This window comes from Schistocerca nitens, chromosome 2, assembly GCF_023898315.1.
Source record: "Schistocerca nitens isolate TAMUIC-IGC-003100 chromosome 2, iqSchNite1.1, whole genome shotgun sequence".
Taxonomy (NCBI): domain Eukaryota; kingdom Metazoa; phylum Arthropoda; class Insecta; order Orthoptera; family Acrididae; genus Schistocerca; species Schistocerca nitens.
The window spans coordinates 870,637,410-870,664,174 of NC_064615.1; the positions used below are offsets into that span (position 1 = coordinate 870,637,410).

The following is a 26,765-nucleotide window of genomic DNA, read 5'->3' on the forward strand; positions in this document are numbered from 1 at the left end:
GGCTCACACTCCGGAAACAGAATTTAAAAAGGGAGGTCAAAACCCAAGGATGGCCAGAAATAAAGGGTGACACAAGACTGAGAAGGAACAGCTGAACTGAGGGAATAACTGAATCGATCTGTAAGACAACTGCCGTAGGAATTGAAAATGCAACGTGTTATCCACTTTGAGAACAACAACTGCAGCGACTGTTTTATTAGCAACTACAATCTTGACAGACAATATATTCCTAATATCATTTGCGCGCAACATGCTGTTAATAAAATGACTGCTGAAGTAATGGTTCTGTCTGAGGTGGCCATCTGTTACAGGCGCTGAAAGCTAGCTAAAGCCGGAGGTAAGTTCGGCTGAAATTTTTGCGAAAAAACTAACAGTGTTCTGAAAGGATAGGCTAAACACAGTTGGTGCTGGCATGTTTGTTGCTGTTAGAAGTAGTTTATCTTGTCACAAAATTAAAGTAGGTGGTATCTGTGAGTTAGTGAGGGCAGAGGTCATTCTTGGAAATGGGAATAAAATAATATTTGGATCCTTTTACTCCCAATTCAGAAGGTACAACTGCTGAAAGGTTCAAAGAAAACTTGAGTTTAATTTCAAACACATACCTGACTCATACAATTATAGTTGGTGATGACTTTAATTTACCCTCGATATGTTGGCAAAAATATATACTTAAATCTGGAGGTATGCATACAACATCATCCGAAGTGAAGCTAAATGCATTCTCTGAAAATTATTTCGAGCAGTTACTTCATGAGCCCAAGCGAATAGTCAACACTTGTGAAAACACACTTGACCGATTTGCAACAAATAATCCTGAGCTAATAACAAGCATGAAAATGGATACAGGGATTAGTGAACACAGGTCTGTCATAGTAAGGTTGAATATTGTAACCCCAAATCCTACAAAAATAAATGAAAAATATACCCATTCGAAAAAGCAGATAAAAATTCACTTCACGCCTTCCTGAGAGAGAATCTCCACTCCTTCCAGTGTAGAACAGATGTGGCTTGAATTCAAAGAAATAGAATTGGCAGCAATTCAGGTATTTATACTAAACAAATTAACAAACGATGGAGCTGATCCTCCTTAGTATACACAACGGGTCAGAACATTGTTGCAGAAAAAACGAAAAACATGCCAAATTTAAATGGATGCAAAATCTCCAAGATTGGCAATCTCTTATAGGAGCTTGAAATTTAGTGCGGACTTCAACGCGAGATGCTTATAACAGTTTCCACAATGAAAGTTTGTCTCAAAACCTGGGAGTAAAATCCAAAGAGATTCTGGTCGTATGTGAAGTATGCTAGCGGCAAGGCACAATCAATGCCCTTTCTATATGATAGCAATGGAAATACTATAGATAACAGTGCTGCCAAAGCAGAGTAACTAAACACAGCATTCTGAAATTCCTTTGCCAAAGAAGATGAAGTAAATATTCCAGAATTCGAATCAAGAACAGCTGCCTACATGAGTAACGTATAAGTAGATATCCTTGGAGTAGCGAAGCAACGTAAATCACTTAACAAAAGCAAGCCTTCCAGGCAAGACTGTATACCAGTTAGGTTCCTTTCAGAGTATGCTGATACACTAGCTCCAGACTTAATAATCTAATACATCCGTTCACGTGACGAAAGATCCGTACCCAAAGACTGGAAAGTTGCATAGGTCACACCAATATTCAAAAAAGGTAGTAGGAGTAATCTACTAAATTGCAGGCCCATATCATTAACATCAATATACAGCAGGATTATGGAACATATATTGTGTTCGAACATTAGGAGGTACCTTGAAAAGAATGGTCTATTGACACACAGTCAACATGAATTTAGAAAACACCGTTCTTGTGAAACACAAACACATGAAGTGTTGAGTGCTATCAACAAGGGATTTCAAATTGATTCCATATTTCTAGATTTCCAGAAGGCTTTAGACACTGTACTACACAAGTGGCTTCTGGTGAAATTGCATGCTTATGGAATATCATCTCAGTTATGTGACTGGATTCGTGACTTCCTGTCAGAAAGGTCACAGTTTATACTAACTGACATAAAGACATTGAGTAAAACAGATATGATTTCTGGCATTCCCCAAGATAGTGTTATAGGTTCTTTGCTGTACCTTATCTATATAAACGATTTAGGAGACAATCTGAGCAGCCATCTTAGATTGTTTGCAGATGAGGCAGTCATTTATCGACTAGTAAAGTCATCAGAAGATCAAAACAAATTGCAAAATGATTCAGAAAAGGTAACTGTATCATACAAAAATTGGCAATTGACCCTAAATAGCGAAAAGTGTGGGGTTATCCACATGAGTGCTAAAAGGAAGCTGTTAAATTTCAGTTACACAATAAATCAGTCAAATCTAAAAGGCCTTAAATACAATTAGATTCCTAGGAATTACAATTATGAACAACTTAAATTGGAAGGAATGCATAGAAAATGTTGTGGGGAAGGCCAACCAAATATTTACAGAATGTAGCAGATCTACTAAAGAGACTGCTTATACTATTGTTGTATGTCCTCTTTTAGAATACTGCTGCATGGTGTGGGATCCTTACCAGATAGGACTGACATAGTACATCGATAAAGTTCAAAGAAGGGGAGCACATTTTGTATCATTGCCTAATAGGGGAGAAGTGCCACTGAAATCATACAGGATTTGGGGTGGACATGAAAGATGATCATGACAGAGTAATATTAAGTACGGAATAAGTCACGGAACATAAAATGTCTTCAGGTGTTGGTTTCCATATGTGCAGACATTAAATGGAAGGTGTTGAATACAAGAAAATGGCAAGACGTGACAACAAATAAATGGCTACACCTGCTGTGGACAGGGCCTTTTATGTTTTGGCATTGTGGCTTGGTGGTAACTTGACTGTCAAGGAGCACTCACACCCTCTAAGAATGAAAACAAAAGACAAGATGGTATTGTGATAAATAAAATATATTGTAATCTTAAATGTATGTTGAGCCTTCAAGGCACATGAAAAGTTGTGTTCTACTCTAATTCACAAGACACTCTAATGATCTGTACACCCATTCAATCATATACAAGTTTGTAAAAGGGAAGTAGTGTAGGTGGTTTTTTGTAAGATAAGTGGAAGTTGTCTTCCTTTGCTCCAAAATAACACAAAGACAAGCCTTTCCATGGCAACATGTAGGATATCAGAGGCACTGACCAGCAGGACTTCTACTTCAAGAGAATCAACTACAGTGAGCAGATAAAAAAGGTAAATACATCAGATATTACATTGGATGACAGATCTCATGAAGTGTTTTGACTTGGTTTCAACAACAAGGAGTGGGCCAGCAGCTACATAAAAGCTTAAACCAACAAGAAAAACAGTTCAGTGGATAGTTGGGCAAGAAATAGTCAAATATTAAATACCTATTCTGAAAACGGTTAGCAGTAAAAGTACAAAAAATGAAAAATTGTGCAGTTGTACTTCTAAAGCAGAAATATTAAATAAAACAATGTATGCGTTGTAACAAATGGCAGTTTGAAAATATCAGACCAACCAGAGGACTGTTTGTTAAAAGATTATGCACTGAGGCTGAAAGTGTTTACATTCAATTAGTTCAAAAAGACCGATACTTTGCATTATCTTTTCGGAATCAGTAGGAAATAATCATTTTGTCCTACACTCCATGAAAGTAGGACCATGAAAGCTATACAATGCACGGTGAAACTTGGGTCTAGTTCTAACTTTCTGACACTGGGGCCCAGTCAGACCAATGGAAGGATTGTTTTATTGTCACTAAAGAAGGAAATTTTTGGCAAATGTCCTGTGGGTAAAAATATGTCTGGTACATTTCAGTACAAACTCAGAGTAAATAATACTACAGTACTGAGACATACTACACTTTACAGCGGCAAAAATTAAAGGAGACCATAAAAATGAAGAGGCAGGTTATGGTAATCAAAAAGCTTGAACAGACAATCAAACTTCACTACTACCTAGTATTCTCTTATCCTTGTACAATTTGATTTCAAATTTCTTTCAAGAGTGAAACAAATTTTGAAGACTATGAAACTACTGGATAATAAAACTTAAAAGTTTGAGTGCAAGTGGTTGATTCATTAGATATAGTAACCCTAAATAATTCTGATTAATAGTGGGGCAATTATATATGGAGACTGATCACTTTAGAAATTAATATAATTGTTAAAATGAACTGCATGCTTTAAAAAATAAGTTACAGTATAGTTATATTCCAATGTTTAATTTTCTTTACCAACAGTTCCACAAGCTCTCTCATTGTACACTAAGATATATTTATGAAAATATCTATTTGATTTAGTACTTGGACACTAGAACCAAGATACAACAAAAAACACACACAAATCAGAATTAAGTAACTTAAAAAAATAAACAATCAGTCAGCTAAATTGAAACCTTCAATTATGAGGTACCCATGGTCAAAATTACAATATAGAAGAGCATAATATGCCCTACCATTTCACCTCTGACAAGATCCTTGAACACTACTTATTCTGCTTTACAAGAAATAAAAAAACTGCAAGGCTACTATTATATAAAAGAAGTAATTAATGGCAACTTCTAAATAAGGAGGTACACAAAAGCATTACACTCCCTTCTGTCTAGTAGTGGTACACAAAAGTAATATAAAATTATACATACAGAAGTCAGTACATTTCTTATTAAGGTTTGACATAATTCACATGAACTCTTTCTGGAAGTACAGTAACTACAATGAAGGAGATAAGTTAACTTTCAATTCCATCAGTAAAGCATACTCCAGTGGTGTAACTGATACTGCACCTCACCTCACACAACTGCACCTGGATTTAAGTCCCAGTGTGGGACACCGTTTTAAGCTGTTAGATGAAGTCAATATGAAAGAAAGTCTTGCAAAACTTACCTCATTCCTGTGCTCAGAGCATAGCCCTCTCTCACCAAAACTGCATTGATGCAAATGTCCATTTCACGTTGAACATCATATAATGTGACAAACAAGTTAGTGTCACTCACAGAATCCACAAATAATCTCAATGATTTTTTGAATGTGAGCTCCAACATAACTTTTTTGATTTCTGGCGACCATCCAGACTTCAGTGTTGGGCTTACATCATTCAATGCACAATGTATCGCCTGTAATAACCAAGATGTTTTTTCTTTCACAATATTTTAATAAACCAATTTTAACAACCAATAAAATTCCTCTTGATGTGTGACCACATAACAGTATAAAATACTTAACCCTATTGTCAACATACGCAGTTGGCATCCGTTGGGGTATGTTAAGGGCGACTCTAGGTACTAACAAAGGAATTAGATGTTTGGAACTTTAAAGTGTCTCTGGAACCATATACAGTTTAATCTGAAAATAGAAGGGCCTGAAACAACAAATTATTCTACACCATTGAGTGCTCAAACAAATAAAATGGTTATATACATATATACATGTGAAAGGCTGAATGTGCGAAACTATACAATGCCATGGAGGGGGCAATTATGTTGTTTCATTTGCCTGTTTTTATACACTGTCCAGTAACTTTAATATGACCAGCTGCCAAAAACATGAATAATCACCTTTTGCAACACAGACCACTGCCAGATGTGAAGAGTGCGAGACATGCAGGAAGAGAGTTGATGCGGTTCTGGAAGGTACCGACAGGGATTTGGAGCCATGCTGATCCCAGTGCTGTGGTCAGCGGTGCAAGGTTTTTCGGGAGAGGATCCATAGTGCAAACAGCCTGTTTGAGACAGACCCACAGAGTCCTGACTGGTTTTAAATCGGAATACTTTGGTGGCTGGGGGAGTATGGTAACTCACCCTGATTCTCTTCAAAACATACACTGCACTAAAGCTGTGCAACATGTTGCTTTGTCCCACTAGTAGATTCCATCGTGTTGAAGAAAAACAAACTGCATGAAAGGACGGACATAGTCCTAGGGGAAGACAGATACATACTACTTGTGTTCATCCGCTGTGCCTTGCAGCATTACAAGATCACCCAGGGAATGGCACGAAAACATTCCCAAGAACATAACGCTTCCTTGCTTGCTGTAGGGTGTTTGCTGTCAAACATTTCACATATCTGATGGAGCATAAAATATAATTCATCTAGGAAGTCCCCGTCATCACTCAGTGGAAGTCCAGTTGCATGCAAATTTCAACCTTCGTTGCTGTGCATCAACCAGGTGCCTGCTGCGGAGGCCCATATGCAGCAACATTTGCTGAACGGATTGTTGAAAAGACACTGCTGATGGTCCCCTGGTTCACCTGGGCAGATGCTCAGCTGCTCAATAGCTGCCCATCTATTCATCAGTACACATCTCCACAGTTATCATTCACCCCTGTCATCTACGGTTCTTGGTGCACCACAGTTGCTTCGGCACCAGTTTTGGATACCGTCACTGTGCCATGTACTGTGTACTTTTAACGATGATGGTGCACGAACATTAACAGACTTAATTGTTTTGGAAATGCTTTCACCCTTGGCCTGAAAGCCAATTATCATGACAGTTCGGATGTCAGACAAATCATTCTGTTTCCACATCACAATGACTGCACTGTTTTCCACATCCCTGACATTCCCTTTGCACTTCCCACTGCTAGTGCTGCCATCTGCCTTCTATGAGTGGTTGTGGCATGTTGACATTGAACATAGACAGCGGTGACATTAATGTGACTGGACTGTGTATTATACATACAAAGCCAAACAGAACAACCCTATTAAACCAAGACACTGCACACCCTCTACATTTTCCTTTGTTATTGTTTTCCTTTTTCTCCATTAACATGTTGGCATAGGGAGGACAGAGTGAGGAGGAGGTAGTCTATTCATGACTTTTTCAGGTTAGACAACTAATCTGCATGCCACATTCAGCATTCATTTGTTGCTTAAGTACTTGAGGTGAGCCCAAAAATATGGTGGACCACATGTGCATTCCCACGTATTTTGTTTTAGTCAAAGTTGATACTGTTGCATCTTATAATCTTGTGAAATCTCAAGATCAGTGGTGTCACTGTGTGTTTCATTTGAGATTTTCTTTCTGTAAAAGGCACATACTACATACACATAATACAAAAAAATTATGACAAAAACAATTACGGAAGGCTGTGAACCACAAAAAATAAGATTACCTGCTTTGGAACTGCAAGAAACTTGTCAGGTAACCGGAATACTTCATACCATGGTAGCTCTAGTTCACTACCAGTGTCAACAAAGAACACTCTGACCTTTTTATTTCCTGGAAGACCTACAACCTGTCCCCGACACCAATTTTTTGTAGCATTCAATGCAGCACATGGCATGCCTAAAAAGGAACACTAACACGTTACAATGGATATTAATTGTGTATGCATGCAAGTATGATTTTGAAATGTAGAACATAAAATATCAAAGTCGTATTCATCAACAACACTGAAAGAGAATGAAATTTTTGTGAACCATATGTACAATATCAAATTATTTCAGCTTACAAACAAAAACTACTTGTCATTTGCTGATGGAGTTGCTATGATGTGCACTAGCACTTCTGGACACATGACATATTGTTTATTTCTGAAGAATGAATACTGCGAAAAATAGATTCTGCAATGTATCATCAGTTATATTTTACACTTCTACTTTATACAATTTTGGCTACATAAGTCACATCCTGTCAATTGTTCCCACTAATTTCAATGTTTATCTATGTGAATGAAGTTACTTCCCCCCCCCCCCCCCTCCCCATCCCCCAGCTAACACAAGTGTAGTGCAAAATGCACTTTATAGTAAGTCAATGGCTGTGAATTACAGCTGCATGTTCTACAAATCTGAGTGGCAATATCTTGTTTGGTAAATCATTTCCCCTTAATCACAGTGAGAGCTTTTACGTAATTTCTGAAATACTTACATCTCATTTCTGTTTGTTGACCAGTTTGTTCAAAGGAAGTGTTTGAAAGTGTATGAGCATGACACAAAGATCTCTTATGTGAATTTGACTACTGTGGTGCAATAATGTATTCTGTTCATAATATAACTGCCATATCATGTTAAATTTAGCTTCCCCCTTCAATAGCAGTGTATATAATGTCTACATTAGTTATAAATTTCCACTATTTCCTTACACGGAAAAGACAAAAGTTCGAGACTCAAAATTCCAGATAACTTTGTGCAATAAGTAACTTTTGCTGCAGGTTTTTCCTCTTGTTGTAGCAGGAATCACTTTACTGGGTGTTAGCCACTTGATTTCTTAAAGAGAATTTGTATTCCTTTTAGCATAACACATCCAAAAATTGAGAGAGAATGAGAAAGCTTCAGTTATTTGCTTACTGCTCTGTGAAACATTGCCCCACCACAATACAGCCCCACACTGACAGCTATTCTCAGGGCAATTTCCAGCTGTTTATGAACAGCAAATGACTACTGTCAAGTGATTGGAAATTGCTGCAAATAGATATGGTGTGAGGACTATTGAGGTTCATGTACCAGGGATACCAAACGTATATCAAATACAAGGCTCTCCCGTGGAATGGTCTTCGCTATAGTATGTACAGGAGTTATCATCTCTCGTCCACTTCATTGCGAATAAAGTGTCAGTCAAAGGTTATGGGTCCCTGCATATATGAGGCAGGGGTCATGGAAAACTCTCATAGAAAATGGAACAGGACCAGTGAGACACACAACATCTGTTGGGAAGCTTTCTGTGTCACAGGTCAGTGGGAAAAAGTGTAATGTTGTGCAGTTATGCTTCATGACAGTTGCTGAACTGTGTCTAGAGTATTTAGTACTTAGCAGCATTGACCAATTCCGTAACTGAGGAACCTTGGGTGCATGCCACCTGTACCAGCCAGGACTGCCAATTTTGTGGCACACTTGGCAAAAAGAACAACCCAATGAGAATGTCCTAATGGTTTTTACTGAAATACCACATATGCAGCAAACAGTAGGATGTAAACATCACCCAAGAGAAATTCTGGAAATGTTGGCCATTATTTTTAGTACTGATGGAACTGTTTTTCTTCTTGTTATGGATTTTCATTGTCTACTACAATTACTTTTTAAGCTCTGGTATGAAATAATGAACTACACATACATACATCTCTGAGGCAACATAGTGTTCCACCTAAACAGTCATACACTTCAAAGATCATAGTTTTTACTGTCAACACTTCTGTAACATCTGTGGTAACATTTAGAGCATCTGTTATGGTTAAAGTATTCTGGCATATAAACCATCTTTGCATTTAGATCTCATTTACTTTCACTTGGGAGCAAATGTTAGTATGGGTGGGTGTTATCTATATAAATCTTACTTTCTTGGACTTAAATAAACAATGTGGTATCTTACCAATTTCAGGTTTGTAAATTTTATGCTCAGTAGGATTACAATAATATTTCATCATTTCATTCTTGAGACTATATAGAGATCGAGCATGGGCCCCAGTCTGTAAAATATTATTCCACAATTAGAACTGGTTCTTCCATGCACATTTTGTCAAAGTATAGGAGAGTTCATTAGCTTACCCTCTGAACATAGAAGCTTGTTGGTGAATTAATGTGTGAAACTCTTACTTGCAACAATTCCCCAACCTTTACTTCCTGTACTAGATATGAGCTCATTGGATTTGTTGCTGTTCTTGGCTGTAAAAGACCGAAATGGAGGTAAATCGATACAGAAAGGCTTGATAGGTTACACCAGGGAGCGAGTCCTTGATGCATATACTAAAAGTAAAATTTTTACATATCACGCATTCGTTGTTAATAATCATTTGTGAAATGAGAAATGCAATGATCCTTCAATGTGCCACCAAAGTAAAACCTCAGGTTCCTTTTTTTTAATCATGACAAATCTTGAAATTTTACCTGCAATTTAGTATTTCCTTTAAGAAAAATGGCTAGAACAGAAATTTATGACTATGTCTACACTACAGGCTCTATTGTCTTCTTCTAGCATGATGTTGCAGCTTTTGGTGCTCACTATCTTCTATCTTGTGATTAGTGTTTGAGCGACCCATTCGTATTTCAGAACAGTGACAGTGAAGTCAATCATTCTTTCTCAATTACAGATAATGTGAGTAAAAATAAGGTTGACTGAACTGTATTTTGTGTCCTGGTTCACTGTGATGAATCCAGTTTCTACTCCACATAACAATGAATGCAAAAATGCATCCTCAGCATGATACTTTTAAGACAGCACAGTTCTCCAATATTCTAGATATTGTGAATTATTTTTGCCACTCAGACAACTGCCTTAATATCTGCTTACTGTAACATTTAATACCATCACAAATGGTCCAATGGATTGATAGAAATGAAATTTCATTGTAATAGCAAATGTGGTAATAGAAATTCATCTCCCTTAGCAAATAAGGTTGTCCATCAGTGATAGGTGAGTATCAACGAGATATGGCTACCCACATGTAATGCCTTCCTTATACTGGGCAACTATTTTGCAAACATCACTAGGTCAATTCTTTTTAGCTAAAAGAAATGGGGGTCTGAAACTACTAAGCACAACAACTACATTTTAAATCTGTTTTGATTTTGCACACACCCTTGTGCTATCAAAATACTGCATATCTTCCATGATGATTTCTCTTCATGTTGCAGGAACAACTTAGTTGCCTGATGGTGTAAAACCTTCAAAGCAAGTTGCAAAGACTGAATATTGTATGTCATAAAAATAGCTACCAACCAAAAATTTGAAGACTTTTTGTTAAACGAACTTTACTGTTCTTTGACAATTCCAGTTGCACAGTTTTGTTCATAATCAGATGGCTGCATTACAGGACGAACTGTTCAATCAGATGTTGGGTTTGTTGAGTACCATGGTGCCCTATCATGAAATATTGTAACTGATAAAAATTCAAGAAGGTAGTGAAGAATAGTAGTTGGAAATTGCATAGCACCAGTATTTACTTACATTGAGCACATCCCGCTCACATTAAAGGCTTGCATTTTCTTCATTTTGCATCTAACAAGCAATATTATGATCATCATAAACATATCCTAGTGTTAGAAACACTATCTCAAAAACACAGAGTAAAAGGTGGGTCGTCGTCAGAACTTTTACACTGAACAATCTGACTCTGCATTAACTTCACATGTTCTACCTATACTGACAGATATACTGTTTACTTAGGTGTCTGAGATTAGCTGACAGATAAGACATTAACATCATTATTTTCCGCAATAATACATAAATGATGCAGTGTGCATCACAAAGCAATTAAAGCTTCATTTCGCACTTTATTTTTTAAAAAAATTGTTCAGGAACGTCAGGAAAATGTAGAAAAAATAATGTTTTCTTAATCCTGGAATTTTTTTTTTAATACTTTACATATATGCAAAATTGTGTGCAACTTATCATATTCACTCATATAGGACACTCTGCTAAGTATAAAAACATAGTTTTAAACAGTAAATAAATATAATGTATGATAGAATTAATGATACTAGTGAAAAATGGAGGTAACAATGATCCCTTATATTTAAGCCTGTTGATCTCTATTGCATCTGTGCTAGCTGGTATACCTTGCTTTTCTATTCCAGTACCAATCTGGCAAAGAACTTGAGCCAATTAAGTTCTAAACAAAATCTCACATGTTGTGCCACTGCTGGATGGTTCATCTTGTTTTTGGCAAAACCATGTCCTGAAATGACTGATATCCTACCTAAGATAATTAAAACCCCTCTCAAAATGGTGTTTCGCCATCCACCCAACCTCCACAACATTCTAGTCCATACTTATAGCACTCCCACCCCCAACCCCCGCACCTGTGGAAGTACTTGATGCAAGACCTGTGCAATCCACTCACCCAGCACTATCTATACTCCAGTCCTGTCACAAGCTTATCCTATCCCATCAGAGGCCAGGACATTTGTGAAAGCAGCCATTTTATGTACTGACACTGCAGCAATCACTGCACAGGGTTTTACATTGGTATGACAACCAACCAGTTGTCAATTAGAAAGAATGGCCACCGCCAAACTGTTGCCAAAAACAAGGTACACACATAGCGGCACAACATTCAGCAAAGCCCCACATGCGAGATTTCAATGGCTGCTTCACAACCCGCACCATCTGAATCCTGCCCATCACCACCAGATTTTCTGAGCTGTGTAGATGGGCACTATCCTTAACAGCGCATCCTTTGCTCCTGTAACCTTCTTAGCCTAACCCTAAGGTAACTCGCTACCCCTCCCACTTCCCACTCAATAGAGAGAGAGAGAGAGAGAGAGAGAGAGAGAGAGAGAGAGAGAGAGAGAGTGTGTGTGTGTGTGTGTGTGTGTGTACACTGTCCACTGCCCAATTTGTGTCCCCACATCAGCTAATTGTATGCTGTTGTCTCACACCCTAAGTCTATGAAATCACATACCAAGCTGTCTGCCATCTGCCCCACTAGCTAACCCACAGATGGCTCCCCACTGTCCCAGGAGCCGCTAGATGCTTCCCCCCAACCCCCTCCCTGCCTCTCTCCACCCCTCACCCCCCTCCACACCTCACCTCACCTCATCGCAGTAAACTCACAGTGGGCCAGTAAAGACCTGGCACTAGACTGAACACAATGTAGGGAGACAGGCGTGCATGCGTGCGTGTGCGTACGCGCGCGTGTGTGTGTGTTCTTAAATAATTTGTAAATTTCAACCAGAACTTTCTGTGGCTAGTGGTTCCCTTCCAGCCAAACCTTGTGTTGTCCATCCTTCATTAATCTCTGCTTTATTTAACTCCCCTCTATTGCCCATCCATTTCTTTGTCTTATGTTTCTTCCCCTCCACCTCTATGACATACTCTGTGATGCCCATGACCCTTGTGGTTGCAAGTGACTTTGGTTACACCCTGTAGTATCAGCCGCATCCACTATGAGAGCTGTGCACACATCTCAACGTGCTAAGCGACCCCTGATAACAGCACAACACACTTCTAGTAGCTCAATAACCTTCCTCCCTCACATATTGCCCCTCGTATGCCATGCCTGTCCTTGTTCCCTTTTTCACTCTTACGCATGACAATATCTTGTTCCTTAAATGGAATCCTCCCCAATGCCTCACATTCAGCCCTACTCCCAGGTTTAATAATACTGGACTTGTCAAAGACCTATTCTCCTTCTCCCTTTCCCTACAGTGGAAACACTTCTTTGCCACCAACCCCTCGAACTAAAGGCAACCCAATCGCAACATCACCCTGCCTGTCTCAATTCATACCACCATCCCATGGTGACCCTCTCACACCCCCATCTAACCATCCCCTGGTTACCTTCCAGGAGTTCCTAACTTCCAACCAGGCCTCACCACCCTTCCCCAGCTCCCTCCCTAAGAACAACAACCATTTAACAGAAGAAAGGACCACCCTACACAACCTAAAACTGGATCCTGACTTTATCATCCTCCTGGCAGAGAAAGGTTCCATGACTGTTGTGATGAACTGGAGTGACTACCTGGCAGAGGGTCTCTGCCAGTTGTCCAACACCTCCACCTACAAGCTCTGCCAGAGTGATCCCATCCCAGAAATCCAACATAACATCCAATCCCTGCTGAAATCCTCAGGCCCTTTGCAGAACCTCTAACCTGAATCCACTGACTGGTTACACTGCCTCCACCAAAAGAATCTCGGCCCTTGTTGATCAACATCTCCAACCAACTGTCCAAAACCTAGCCTCCCACAAAAACATTTCCTGCACTGGCTCTCCACCATCTCACACAATTACATCCTAGATCCCTACTCATCACTGTTGATGCAACCACCTTTACACCAACATCCCTCATGCCCATGGCCTAGCCACGATTGAACACTACCTCCCTCAATGCTCTGCAGATTCCAAACCCACCACTTCATTCCTCATAAACCTAACCAACTACATCCTAATCCGTAACTACTTCACCTTTGAAGGGAAGGTGTTGTTGTGGTCTTCAGTCCTGAGACTGGTTTGATGCAGCTCTCCATGCTACTCTATCCTGTGCAAGCTTCTTCATCTCCCAGTACCTACTGCAACCTACATCCTTCTGAATCTGCTTAGTGTATTCATCTCTTGGTCTCCCTCTACAATTTTTACCCTCCACGCTGCCCTCTAATGCTAAATTTGTGATCCCTTGATGCCTCAGAACATGTCCTACCAAACGATCCCTTCTTCTAGTCAAGTTGTGCCACAAACTTCTCTTCTCCACAATCCTATTCAATACCTCCTCATTAGTTACGTGATCTACCCACCTTATCTTCAGCGTTCTTCTGTAGCACCACATTTCGAAAGCTTCCATTCTCTTCTTGTCCAAACTGGTTATCGTCCATGTTTCACTTCCATACATGGCTACACTCCATACAAATACTTTCAGAAACGACTTCCTGACACTTAAATCTATACTCGATGTTAACAAATTTCTCTTCTTCAGAAACGATTTCCTTGCCATTGCCAGTCTACATTTTATATCCCCTCTGCTTCGACCATCATCAGTTATTTTACTCCCTAAATAGCAAAACTCCTTTACTACTTTAAGTCTCTCATTTCCTAATCTAATCCCCTCAGCATCACCCGATTTAATATGACTACATTCCATTATCCTCGTTTTGCTTTTGTTGATGTTCAACTTATATCCTCCTTTCAAGACACTGTCCATTCCGTTCAACTGCTCTTCCAAGTCCTTTGCTGTCTCCGACAGAATTACAATGTCATCGGCGAACCTCAAAGTTTTTACTTCTTCTCCATGAATTTTAATACCTATTCCGAATTTTTCTTTTGTTTCCTTTACTGCTTGCTCAATATACAGATTGAATAACATCGGGGAGAGGCTACAACCCTGTCTCACTCTATTCCCAACCACTGCTTCCCTTTCATGCCTCTCGACTCTTATAGCTGCCATCTGGTTTCTGTACAAATTGTAAATAGCCTTTCGCTCCCTGTATTTTACCCCTGCCACCTTCAGAATTTGAAAGAGAGTATTCCAGTTAACATTGTCAAAAGCTTTCTCTAAGTCTACAAATGCTAGAAACGTAGGTTTGCCTTTTCTTAATCTTTCTTCTAAGATACGTCGTAAGGTTAGTATTGCCTCACGTGTTCCAACATTTCTACGGAATCCAAACTGATCTTCCCCGAGGTTCGCTTCTACCAGTTTTTCCATTCGTCTGTAAAGAATTCGCGTTAGTATTTTGCAGCTGTGACTTATTAAACTGATAGTTTGGTAATTTTCACATCTGTCAACACCTGCTTTCTTTGGGATTGGAATTATTATATTCTTCTTGAAGTCTGTGGGTATTTCGCCTGTCTCATACATCTTGCTCACCATATGGTAGAGTTTTGTCACGACTGGCTCTCCCAAGGCCATAAGTAGTTCTAATGGAATGTTGTCTACTCCCGGGGCCTTGTTTCGACTCAGGTCATTCAGTGCTCTGTCAAACTCTTCACACAGTATATCTCCCATTTCATCTTTATCTACATCCTCTTCCATTTCCATAATATTGTCCTCAAGTACATCGCCCTTGTATAAACCCTCTACATACTGCTTCCACCTTTCTGCCTTCCCTTCTTTGCTTAGAACTGGGTTACCATCTGAGCTCTTGATATTCATACAAGTGGTTCTCTTCTCTCCAAAGGTCTCTTTAATTTTCCTGTAGGCAGTATCTATCTTACCCCTAGTGAGACAAGACTCTACATCCTTACATTTGTCCTCTAGCCACCCCTGCTTAGCCATTTTACACTTCCTGTCGATCTCATTTTTGAGACGTTTGTATTCCTTTTTGCCTGCTTCATTTACTGCATTTTTATATTTTCTCCTTTCATCAATTAAATTCAATATTTCTTCTGTTACCCAAGGATTTCTATTAGCCCTCGTCTTTTTACCTACTTGATCCTCTGCTGCCTTCACTACTTCATCCCTCAGAGCTACCCATTCTTCTTCTACTGTATTTCTTTCCCCCATTCCTGTCAATTGTTCCCTTATGCTCTCCCTGAAACACTCTACAACCTCTGGTTTAGTCAGTTTATCCAGGTCCCATCTCCTTAAATTCCCACCTTTTTGCAGTTTCTTCAGTTTCAATCTGCAGTTCATAACCAATAGATTGTGGGAAGGGAAGGTATACAGACAAATTTGTGGCACAGCAATGGGGACCCACATGGCACCCTCCTATGTTAAAACTCTTCATCGACCAACTACAGAAACATTTATAGCTTCATAAACCATAAACCCCTCATCTGGTTCAGGTTTATTGATGATATCTTTATAACCTAGAACCAAGGCCAGGACACCTTATACTGATTCCTCCACAATATCAACACTTTCTCTCCCACACACTTCACCTGGTCCTCCTCCACTCATTGTACTACCTTCCTTGATGTCAATCTCCTCCTTTCAGATGCCTCCATCCACACCTCCTTTCAGATGTGTCCATCCACACCCCAGTCCACATCAAACCCACCAATCATCAAAAGTACCTGCACTTTGACAGCTGCCACACATCCTCCACCAAAAAATCCCTCCCTTGTAGCCTGGCCACCTGTGGTAGACACATCTGCAATGATGAGAACTCACTCGCCCAGTATGCTGAAGGCCTCACAAAGTCTTTTGCAGACACGCAATACCCTCCAGACCTAATTCCCAAACAGATTTCCTGTGCCATATCCTCACACACACCTGATCCTCACATCCATCCCTAAAACCAATCACAAAGAATAGCCCCTTGTCACCCAATACCACCCCAGACTGGAATGACTTCGTCAGTACTTTGATTATCTATCATCATGCCCTGAAATGAGGGACTACCTACATAAGACACTTCCAATCCCTCTCAAAGTGGTGTTCTGCCACCCATCCAACCTCCACAACATCCTAGTCCATCATTATGGCACTCCCACCCCAACCCCCTGCCACAGGGACCATACCCCTGTGGTAGACCCAGATGCAAGACTTGTGCAATACACTCATCCAGCACCATCTACTCCAGTCCTGTCCCAGGACTATCCTACCCCATCAGAGGCTGGGCTACCTGTGAAAGCAAACACATTATATATCACCTCTGCTGCAAATACTGCACAGCATTTTCAATTGGTATGACAACCAACCAGTTGCCAACGAGAACGAATGGCCACAGTCAAACTGTTGCCGAAAACAAGGTACACCACCCAGTGGCACAAAATGCAGCAGAGCCCAACATGCGAGATTTCAATGGCTGCTTCACAACCTGTACCATCTGGATTCTGCCCATCACCACCCTCTTTTCTAAGCTGCATAGATGGGAGCTATCCTTACAGCACATGTTTTGCTCCTGTAACCTTCTTGGCCTAAAACTAAGGTAACTTGCTGCCCCTCCCATGCCACACCCAATAGTGTATGTGTGTGTGTGTGTGTGTGTGTGTGTGTGTGTGTGAGAGAGAGAGAGAGAGAGAGAGAGAGAGAGAGAGAGAGCAAATGTGTATATGTATGCGCCACCTGCCTCCTCTACTTGCACCCGTAGTTAGCCCATAGATGGCTCTCCACTCTCCCACGATCTGCTAAACGCTCCCCCCCCCCCCTTCACCCACCACCAACTCTCCCCAGTACATTCCATGTGGGCCACTAAAGAGCTGGCAATTGAGTGAGCGCACAATGTAGGGAGACAGGGAGAGGGGTGTGTGTATGTGTGGGGGGGGGGGGGGAGGGGGGGATGTGTTTTTCCTACAGCTAGAAAAAGGAAGTGCATTCCGAAAGTTAGCCCAGCTCTGGAGCTTTTGTTTGTGTGCCCATCAACGACACAGTGCATCTGCATTTCATTAAGTCCTCTCCTGTACTTCTAAATAATTTGTAATTTTCAACCAGAACTTTCTGTACATTATGCAGTCTACGTTTTTCATGTGTGGGTTGTAAAAATTTTGGCAGCTCACCGACAAAAGTAGACAGGAAATAAAAGTAGACAGGAAAAGAGAGAGAACTGTTGTCTTTAAGCAAACTGGGGGAAATGTCCAGTTTGTCAAAAGCAATCATCTAGTCCTCAGAGTATCCATATACTCCTTTCTTCAGCTGCTTTTAATTTTAAAATTTGTAGTTTTATATTCAATGTATTTGGATTGTTCAAAAATGGTTCAAATGGCTCTGAGCACTATGGGACTCAACTGCTGAGGTCATTAGTCCCCTAGAACTTAGAACTAGTTAAACCTAACTAACCTAAGAACATCACAAACATCCATGCCCGAGGCAGGATTCGAACCTGCGACCGTAGCAGTCTCGCGGTTCCAGACTGCAGCGCCTTTAACCGCACGGACACTTCGGCCGGCATTTGGATTGTTCCTACGCACCAAATCCCTCGCTCGAATAGATACACAACTAGATTTATAGAGGTATATTTCAAAATAGATCTTTTAGTTCCGATTTCTTGGAATTTCCCTGACGAGCCGGATCACAATGTTTCCAGATGCTCCAATATCTGGTTCACTACCTAATCTGAATTTTGGATTATTTTCTTGTCCACCGTAGAACTCAATTTTGTGTGCAAACCCCATTCCTTCAGACAAAATGAAAAGTTTATACCCCCATTTTTGTGTTTTGTATTTCACTTACATCTTTGATTCCACAAATTTGTTCATCAATTGATGAATGTTCACTCACTGCAACTGAAAGACATTTTTCATTCACCTGATCAATTATAGGTCTAATTTTGTACAATTTGTCAAAATCTCGACTTTCAGGGCCCGGTCACTTTGGATAGTCTATGAAATGAAAATTGGTCATTAGACTCCCAAAGTATATCCGAGACATTGTTTTATTAGTGGAACGCCAAAAACATCATTCCAGATAATTTAATCTACAATTTTTGCCATTAATTCATTAGAAAGAAAAGTTTAAAAACTGATGATTTAGATAACTATACCACTGATTGCCCACTGCAGTTTTCATTCAAGACTAAAAAGGTCATTTGTAAATGAAACACTTTGTTCTTTTTTTTTTTTTTTTTTAATGATTTGATTTTTCTGTAACTTTGGATGTTTTTCAGAAGCTTGTAGTAACAATACATCAGCAATTAGTTCATTATCACCATCCTCAGAAACATTATTCCTAATTTGAGTTTGTTGCTGCAGTGTCTATGTAACGCATCATGATTCCGATGTGAATAAGCACCAGCATGTAGATCAGGGGTTTATATTGCCTTCAAATGGTAACTTTTAGATCAGCCATATTATATGAAGGTCCTACAGTAGTTTCAGCCTTGCTATCACTATCTGCAGCCTCCAGATCATTTACAGTTATAGTAGGAGCATCATCCGAATTGTTGAAATCTAGCCCGTCTTCACTGTAATACAGACATTCTAAAACCATGAATTCTTCGATCATCATCAGTTCACATCGTCCATTTTCAAAATAAGAGAATAGCTCCATTACAACACTTGAACTAGCACAAGAAACTAGAAGGAAGTGGAATGAAGGAAACGCTAATTTGTTACTGTTTGGGTGTCGGTGGGACCATTATTACACACTATTACAGATATGCAAACAGAATTGATTCACATAAGTTTTTATTACGAGGGCAGTTCAATAAGTAATCCAACACATTTTTTTTCTTGGCCAATTTTGGTTGAAAAAACCGGAAATTTCTTGTGGAGTATTTTCAAACATTCCCGCTTCGTCTCGTATAGTTTCATTGACTTCCGACAGGTGGCAGCCCTGTACGGAGCTGTTAAAATGGCGTCTGTAACGGATGTGCGTTGCAAACAACGGGCAGTGATCGAGTTTCTTTTGGCGGAAAACCAGGGCATCTCAGATATTCATAGGCGCTTGCAGAATGTCTATGGTGATCTGGCAGTGGACAAAAGCACTGTGAGTCGTTGGGCAAAGCGTGTGTCATCATCGCCGCAAGGTCAAGCAAGACTGTCTGATCTCCCGCGTGCGGGCCGGCCGTGCGCAGCTGTGACTCCTGCAATGGCGGAGCGTGCGAACACACTCGTTCGAGATGATCGACGGATCACCATCAAACAACTCAGTGCTCAACTTGACATCTCTGTTGGTAGTGCTGTCACAATTGTTCACCAGTTGGGATATTCAAAGGTTTGTTCCCGCTGGGTCCCTCGTTGTCTAACCGAACACCATAAAGAGCAAAGGAGAACCATCTGTGCGGAATTGCTTGCTCGTCATGTGGCTGAGGGTGACAATTTCTTGTCAAAGATTGTTACAGGTGATGAAACATGGGTTCATCACATCGAACCTGAAACAAAACGGCAATCAATGGAGTGGCGCCACACCCACTCCCCTACCAAGAAAAAGTTTAAAGCTATACCCTCAGCCGGTAAAGTCATGGTTACAGTCTTCTGGGACGCTGAAGGGGTTATTCTGTTCGATGTCCTTCCCCATGGTCAAACGATCAACTCTGAAGTGTATTGTGCTACTCTTCAGAAATTGAAGAAACGACTTCAGCGTGTTCGTAGGCACAAAAATCTGAACGAACTTCTCCTTCTTCATGACAACGCAAGACCTCACACAAGTCTTCGCACCCGAGAGCTCACAAAACTTCAGTGGACTGTTCTTCCTCATGCACCCTACAGCCCCGATCTCGCACCGTCGGATTTCCATATGTTTGGCCCAATGAAGGACGCAATCCGTGGGACGCACTACGCGGTTGATGAAGAAGTTATTGATGCAGTACGACGTTGGCTCCGACATCGACCAGTGGAATGGTACCGTGCAGGCATACAGGCCCTCATTTCAAGGTGGCGTAAGGCCGTAGCATTGAATGGAGATTACGTTGAAAAATAGTGTTGTGTAGCTAAAAGATTGGGGAATAACCTGGTGTATTTCAATGCTGAATAAAACAACCCCTGTTTCAGAAAAAAAATGTGTTGCATTACTTATTGAACTGCCCTCGTATAAGGAATATAAGTTGAAGTGAACACTGTACCTCCAAATGCTATAGAAGCACTATATATTTTTAGGTTCATGTGTTCTTGCTTGCAACTACCAACAATCACCATCAGAAGAAAGCACTGTGTGCCAGATTGACAGTGCTACACAGACCAACACACACTGTCCAGTCACGAGTACAGTAGCACATTCTAGTGGCAGACTGCTTTCAATTACTTTCATAAAGCAACACTGTCCAACTGCAAGGCAGTGTTAAATTTCAAGGACAAGAACGAAAAGATAATTAAAACTTTGCTTTGCATATCTGCAAAGCAGCGTAGTGAAGGGTTAAACACAGTGGCCTTTTAAAATACATATGAAGTAATTTTTTTCTCTTGCTTGTAATAACAGGTCTTACACTCAAGTATGGCTGTTGATAAAATATCAATATATCAATATTTTTTCCAAAAAATGTAGACATATATCGGCAATTCCTGATATATCGATATCAAAATGGCAATATAAAGTGCTAATATTCTTATTTTACATTATGTTTTTTCTCAGTTTTTGGGAAACATTTGAAGCCATTCTTTTGCAATTGTAGTAGAACATAATTTTACTTTCATTGTGTGAAGAAGTTTCACTGTTTTTTGAGCATTGGTCGTGTGTGAAGAATGTTAGCAGCAAGAAATAATCAATGCCTGTGCTATAGCAACGGAGATACCATCAAAGACAGCACTGCCAAAGCAGAGTTACTAAACACAGCCTTCCAAAATGCCTTCACAAAAGAAGACAAAGTAAATACTCCAGAAATCGAATCAAGAACAGCTGACAACATGAGTAACATAGAAGTAAATTTTCTCGGAGTAGTGAAGCAACTTAAATCACACAATAAAAGCAACTCTTCTGGTCCAGACTGTTTACCAATTAAGTTACTTTCAGAGCATGCCAATGCATTAGCTCCATACTTAACAATCATATACAACCGTTCGCACAACGAAAGATCTGTACCCAAAGATTGGAAAGTTACACAGGTCACACCAATATTCAAGAAAGGTAGTAGGAGTAAGCCACTTAATTACAAGCCCATATCATTAACATCGATATGCAGCAGGATTTTGGAAAATATATTGTGTTCGAACATTAAGAATTACCTTGAAGGAAACAGTCTATTTACACACAGGCAACATGGGTTTATAAATGTTCTAGTGAAACACAACTAGCTCTTTATTCGCATGAAGTGTTGAGTGCTATTGTCAAGCGATCTCACATCAATTTCATATTTCTGGTTTTCTGGAAGGCTTTTGACACTGTACCACACAAGCGGCTTGTAGTGAAATTGCATGTTTATGGAATATCCTCTCAGTTATGTCACTGGATTTGTGATTTCCTGTCAGAGAAGTCACAGTTCGTACTAATAGATGGAAGGTCATCGAGTAAAACAGAAGGGATTTCTGGCATTCCTCAAGGTAGTGTTATAAGCCCTTTGCTTTTCCTTATCTATATAAACGATTTGGGAGACAATCTGAGCAGCGGTCTTACATTGTTTGCAGATGACGCTGTTGTTTATCGAGTAATAAAATCATCAGAAGATTGAAACAAATTGCAAAACAATTTAGAAAAGATATCTGAATGTTGCGAAAAGTGGCAGTTGACCCTAAATAACAGAAAGTGTGAGGTCATCCACATAAGCGCTTAAAGGAATTCGTTAAACTTCGGTTACACAATAAATCACTCTAATCTAAAAACTGTAAATTCAACTAAATACATAGGAATTACAATTACCAACAACTTAAATTGGAAGGAAGACATAGAAAATGTTGTGGGGAAGGCTAACTAAAGACTGTGTTTCATTAGCAGGACACTTAGTGCATCGAAAAAGCTCAAAGAAGGGCAGCACATTTTGTAATATTGCAAAATATGGGAGAGAGTGTCACTGAAATTATACAGGATTTGGGCTGGACATCATTAACCGAAAGGAATTTTTCGTTGCGACAGAATCTGCTTACTAAATTCCAATTACCAACTTTCTCCTCGGAATGCAAAAATATTTTGTTGACACCGATCCACATAGGGAGAAATGATCACCACGATAAAACAAGGGAAACAAGAGCTCATATGGAAAGATACAGGTGTTGGTTCTTTCCACGAGCTATACAAGGTTGGAATAATAGAGAATTGTGAAGGTGGTTTGATGAACCCTCTGCCAGGCACTTAAATGTGATTTGCAGGGTATCCATGTAGATATAGATGTAGATCACGTACAATCTTTCTCTCTGGACAATTTTTAAGGCAACTGGTCTGCTAATTCTTCACAGTGGCATTTTTCAGAAACAGTTGGTGAAAATAATGAACAAAAATCTAAATGACATGATTGGTCTTTGTGGTGGGCTGAGATACGAGATACATTGGGAAAATCGCTGATGTAATCAGTGCTATCAAAAGAATTTCCAACATTTAGATTCACCACACTATTTTGACACTACGAATGCTAGGTTGCTGGCATTGGAGGGGGGGAGAAAAAAAAAAAAAAAAAAAGGAAGTCGACATGAAATGTTTGGGACAAATCCGATACGTGACGAAACAGAACGAGCACCGATCAGACACCTTTTATAGCGCCACTTGTATGCAGTGATCATTACTAACAAAGTAGTTATCGCCAAGTGTGAATGTGCATGGTTTTCCTTTCAATTTATGTTCTAAGGGGTATAGGCAGGCTGCTGGCTTGTTGATGTTCAGACTATCTAATAATAAATCAAAACTTAAATATAAGCTCTAAAACCAGCAGCATATTTAGAATGTGCAGCCAGTATTTGAGAGAGAGAGAGAGAGAGAGAGAGAGAGATTTTTTTAAATATCAATATATCAGATTCCTGATATTGTTAAAAATATCAACCATCCTACACTCAATGTAATGTTACACACAGAAGTAGTTGAAAGAAGTAAAACGTTTGTATTAGCATTAATTTATTTTTGCACCCTATGAGAGACTAGCTTTTCCAACTTTGTCTTTTAGGAAAGCATTGTCAGCTAGTTCAGCCTTTTCATTGAGGATGCTGCAAGCTGATAAGCTTTTATTTGGAACTATTTCGACTCCTTTGAAGATATTCATGATATTTCCCTTGTCTACATAGCAAAGGATATGTAGATTGTTTTCAACGTTTTGTATATAACATTTCTTTTCAGCAATGTGGGCAGCAAAGATGGATTGTGGATTGTTTAGCCAAACTGCAGTGACTTGCTCATTAAATCTCATCTTAAAGGTTCTACCTATCTGGCCAATGTAGTGTTTTGCACTCTGGAAGCATTCTGAGTTGGTGCTCATTGGTAAAGGACAAGACATGGATTCAATTTAACCAAATCCTACAGACCAATCCGTCCTCTGAATGTTCTCAGAAAGCTATCTGAGAAACTATTATGAAAGAGATTATTAGATCACTGACTGCTATACAGGATGAGCTCTCAACAGTATGGTTTCAGAAGACAAAAGTCACCTGAAGTTTCAATAAATAAGGTGATCTCACTAGCACCAGATACTCATTCTACATCTCTGGCAGTGATGACCAATATTACTGCTGCTTTAACAACATTAGGTGGCCATCTTTCTTAGGTCACCTTTAGGATCTGGTGTATATAGAACCAATGTACAACTGCTTGAGGGGCTATTGTCACCGGAGACACATGTCTTTAATATGTGCAAGAAAGGAAATAATGAAGACAATATCAACAGGCTGTCTGCAGGGATGAGTCTGTGGCCCAGAGTTTTATGATGTAGCATTGGAGCCCACACTACAGAAATTACAAGCTACCAGTAAAGTAAGTTGCCTGGTAGCATTTGAAGACTGTGTGTTGTTCACTGTATGTAGAATTACACACTGAAGAGCCAAAGAAAATGGTACACCTACCTCCTACTGTGTAGGGCCCCTGTGAGCACGCATAAATGCTGCAACTGATGTGGCATGGGCTCTACTAATGTTTGAAATAGTGCTGGAGGGAACCGACACCACGAATCCTGCAAGGCTGTCCATAAATCCGTAAGTGTACGAGGGGGTGGACATCTCTTCTGGACAGCTCTCTATGCAGTGCCCAGTCAACAAAATTACTGCTAAACCTGTCAATAGATACTTCGCGCTACCCATGCGAAGCTGGGTCAGTTCACTAACAGAAATGTGAATTGTATGGCCTATTTTTGCTTCACAGTTAACAAGCTGAAATTGTGCAGAATAAATAAATAGCTTGACGTCACAGCTTATTCTTTGTACTTTTGAAGAGAATGGTTATCTTATAGAACAGGCTATCTAGAATAGGAATAGGAGTATATTCAGTGGTTGCTTTAGCAGCATGTGTTGGAAACACATGAATGTCAAGGTACTGATCTATCATCACCCCTGCTGATGGCAGTACAGTCGGAGTGCCAATTTGTTGGTGCTATGTTTAGTTTCAATTAGCTTATAGAATTAGCCACTAGCTGGTGCTAGGATGCTCAGTACTGATGCTCGACATTTCGATTTATATGTGTGCACTAACAGCTATAGACTTTTGAGCTTCGTTGCAGTGAAACATCAATAATCGAAACTCTGCTACAGTGTTGTTCATTTGTTGTCATCATGTTTCTTAATACATGGTTACATCTGTTATTTTATACTAAGTTGTTGTTTTTCTGTGGTTTTGTTATTTAATACTGTTTACGTGCTATTCTTCTTTATGTTTCTCGACTTTTTCCAGTTTGTTTATTTCATTTGATTTTGCGATTTTTCATGAGTTACCAGCACTGCAAAACGCTTACGATACAGAGTATTTTAATGAAAATAGCAGCAGTTCAGAAAATGACAGTGGTGTTCTTGCTGGTATACTGAATAAAAGTGAAGACAAAATAGAAGATGCACTACAGCCGCTACCACATACATTTCACAAGCTTCCTGCACCAAAGCAGATGCCACCAGTGGGAACTTCTGCAATGGAATGTTTTAATTTACTTTTCACTGCAGCGTACATCAACGGATTGTTGTCAATCACCCAGTGAACAGTTTATATAAGGGACAGTCAAAAAGTTTCTGTTTTTGGGTGTTGCTGCATTGTATACATAAATCAAGTATATAAGCACAGACGTGTGGGAAAGGGATTGGTGTGGCATTCATGTCTCTCCAACGTGTACGTGGTAAATGCAGAAACATGAATTATGGTGCCATTATTACCAAATGTGTCCAAACAGAACCAACATGCTGATATTCTTTTCTTGTTTGCTGGACGATACACAGTGGTATACATCCACTGGAGAACGAGGAAAGTGTATAAGGCAGCATGTTTGTCGAAATCCAACACTGTGGAATTGGTGTGCCAAGGAGTGCTGCTGCTTCATAACAACACACATCCCCATGAAGAAAATGTCTTAAACACAGAAGTTATGCCAACACCCCATGTGATTATAATGCCTTCAAAGTCTTAAAAAAGGTCTGTAATGGTTGACGAGTCCTGTCATATGAGAAGGATGTGCAGCAGGTAGTTACGGACTTCTTCACGCAGCAGGAGACAGTGTTTAAACAAATGGGAATCATCAGCTGGAGGCATTGGCGGGATGATTGAATCAATGTTCACTATGATTTTGCTAATTGGCACACTCTTTCTTCAAACAGAAACTTTTTCTCGCTCCTTATATGTAAACATGCTACTACTTTGTCCAGTCCAAGTGGAAACTGAAAAAATGCCACAGTAGCTGAGGCATCAGGTTTTATAGCACTCTTACGGAATATGGGACTCAATAAAAGACCTACAACATTTTCATAGTGGAGCACAAAACCATCTCAGGCATTTCCATTTGCCAGCAAAATGTATTCTGCTCCTAAACACGAATGTTACGTGAAACAGAATAGCATACATTGGACCTACTGCAGTGTACTCTCTGTAAATAATAATAAAAACTTCATTTTTCTGATTTCATTTTACACAGAAATTTGTATATATTTTGTGGATATTAGTGAGCTTTCTTTATATAAAGTGTCATATTCATTTTA

The 26,765-nt window shown here is 39.7% G+C and overlaps 1 protein-coding gene across 4 annotated transcripts in view; it reads right to left on the minus strand.

Annotated features, from left to right (window-relative positions):
- LOC126237147 (uncharacterized) overlaps positions 1 to 26,765 on the minus strand; it is a 518,724-nt gene that overhangs the window by 111,044 nt on the left and 380,915 nt on the right. For all 4 annotated transcript variants that reach the window (XM_049946992.1, XM_049946991.1, XM_049946990.1 and 1 more), the window contains exons 13-16: positions 9,487 to 9,603; positions 9,311 to 9,407; positions 7,119 to 7,291; positions 4,891 to 5,120 (exon numbers count right to left, since the gene is read on the minus strand). In XM_049946992.1, the coding sequence (XP_049802949.1) occupies positions 4,891 to 5,120; positions 7,119 to 7,291; positions 9,311 to 9,407; positions 9,487 to 9,603 (617 nt within the window). The remainder of the gene's footprint in view (positions 1 to 4,890; positions 5,121 to 7,118; positions 7,292 to 9,310; positions 9,408 to 9,486; positions 9,604 to 26,765) is intronic.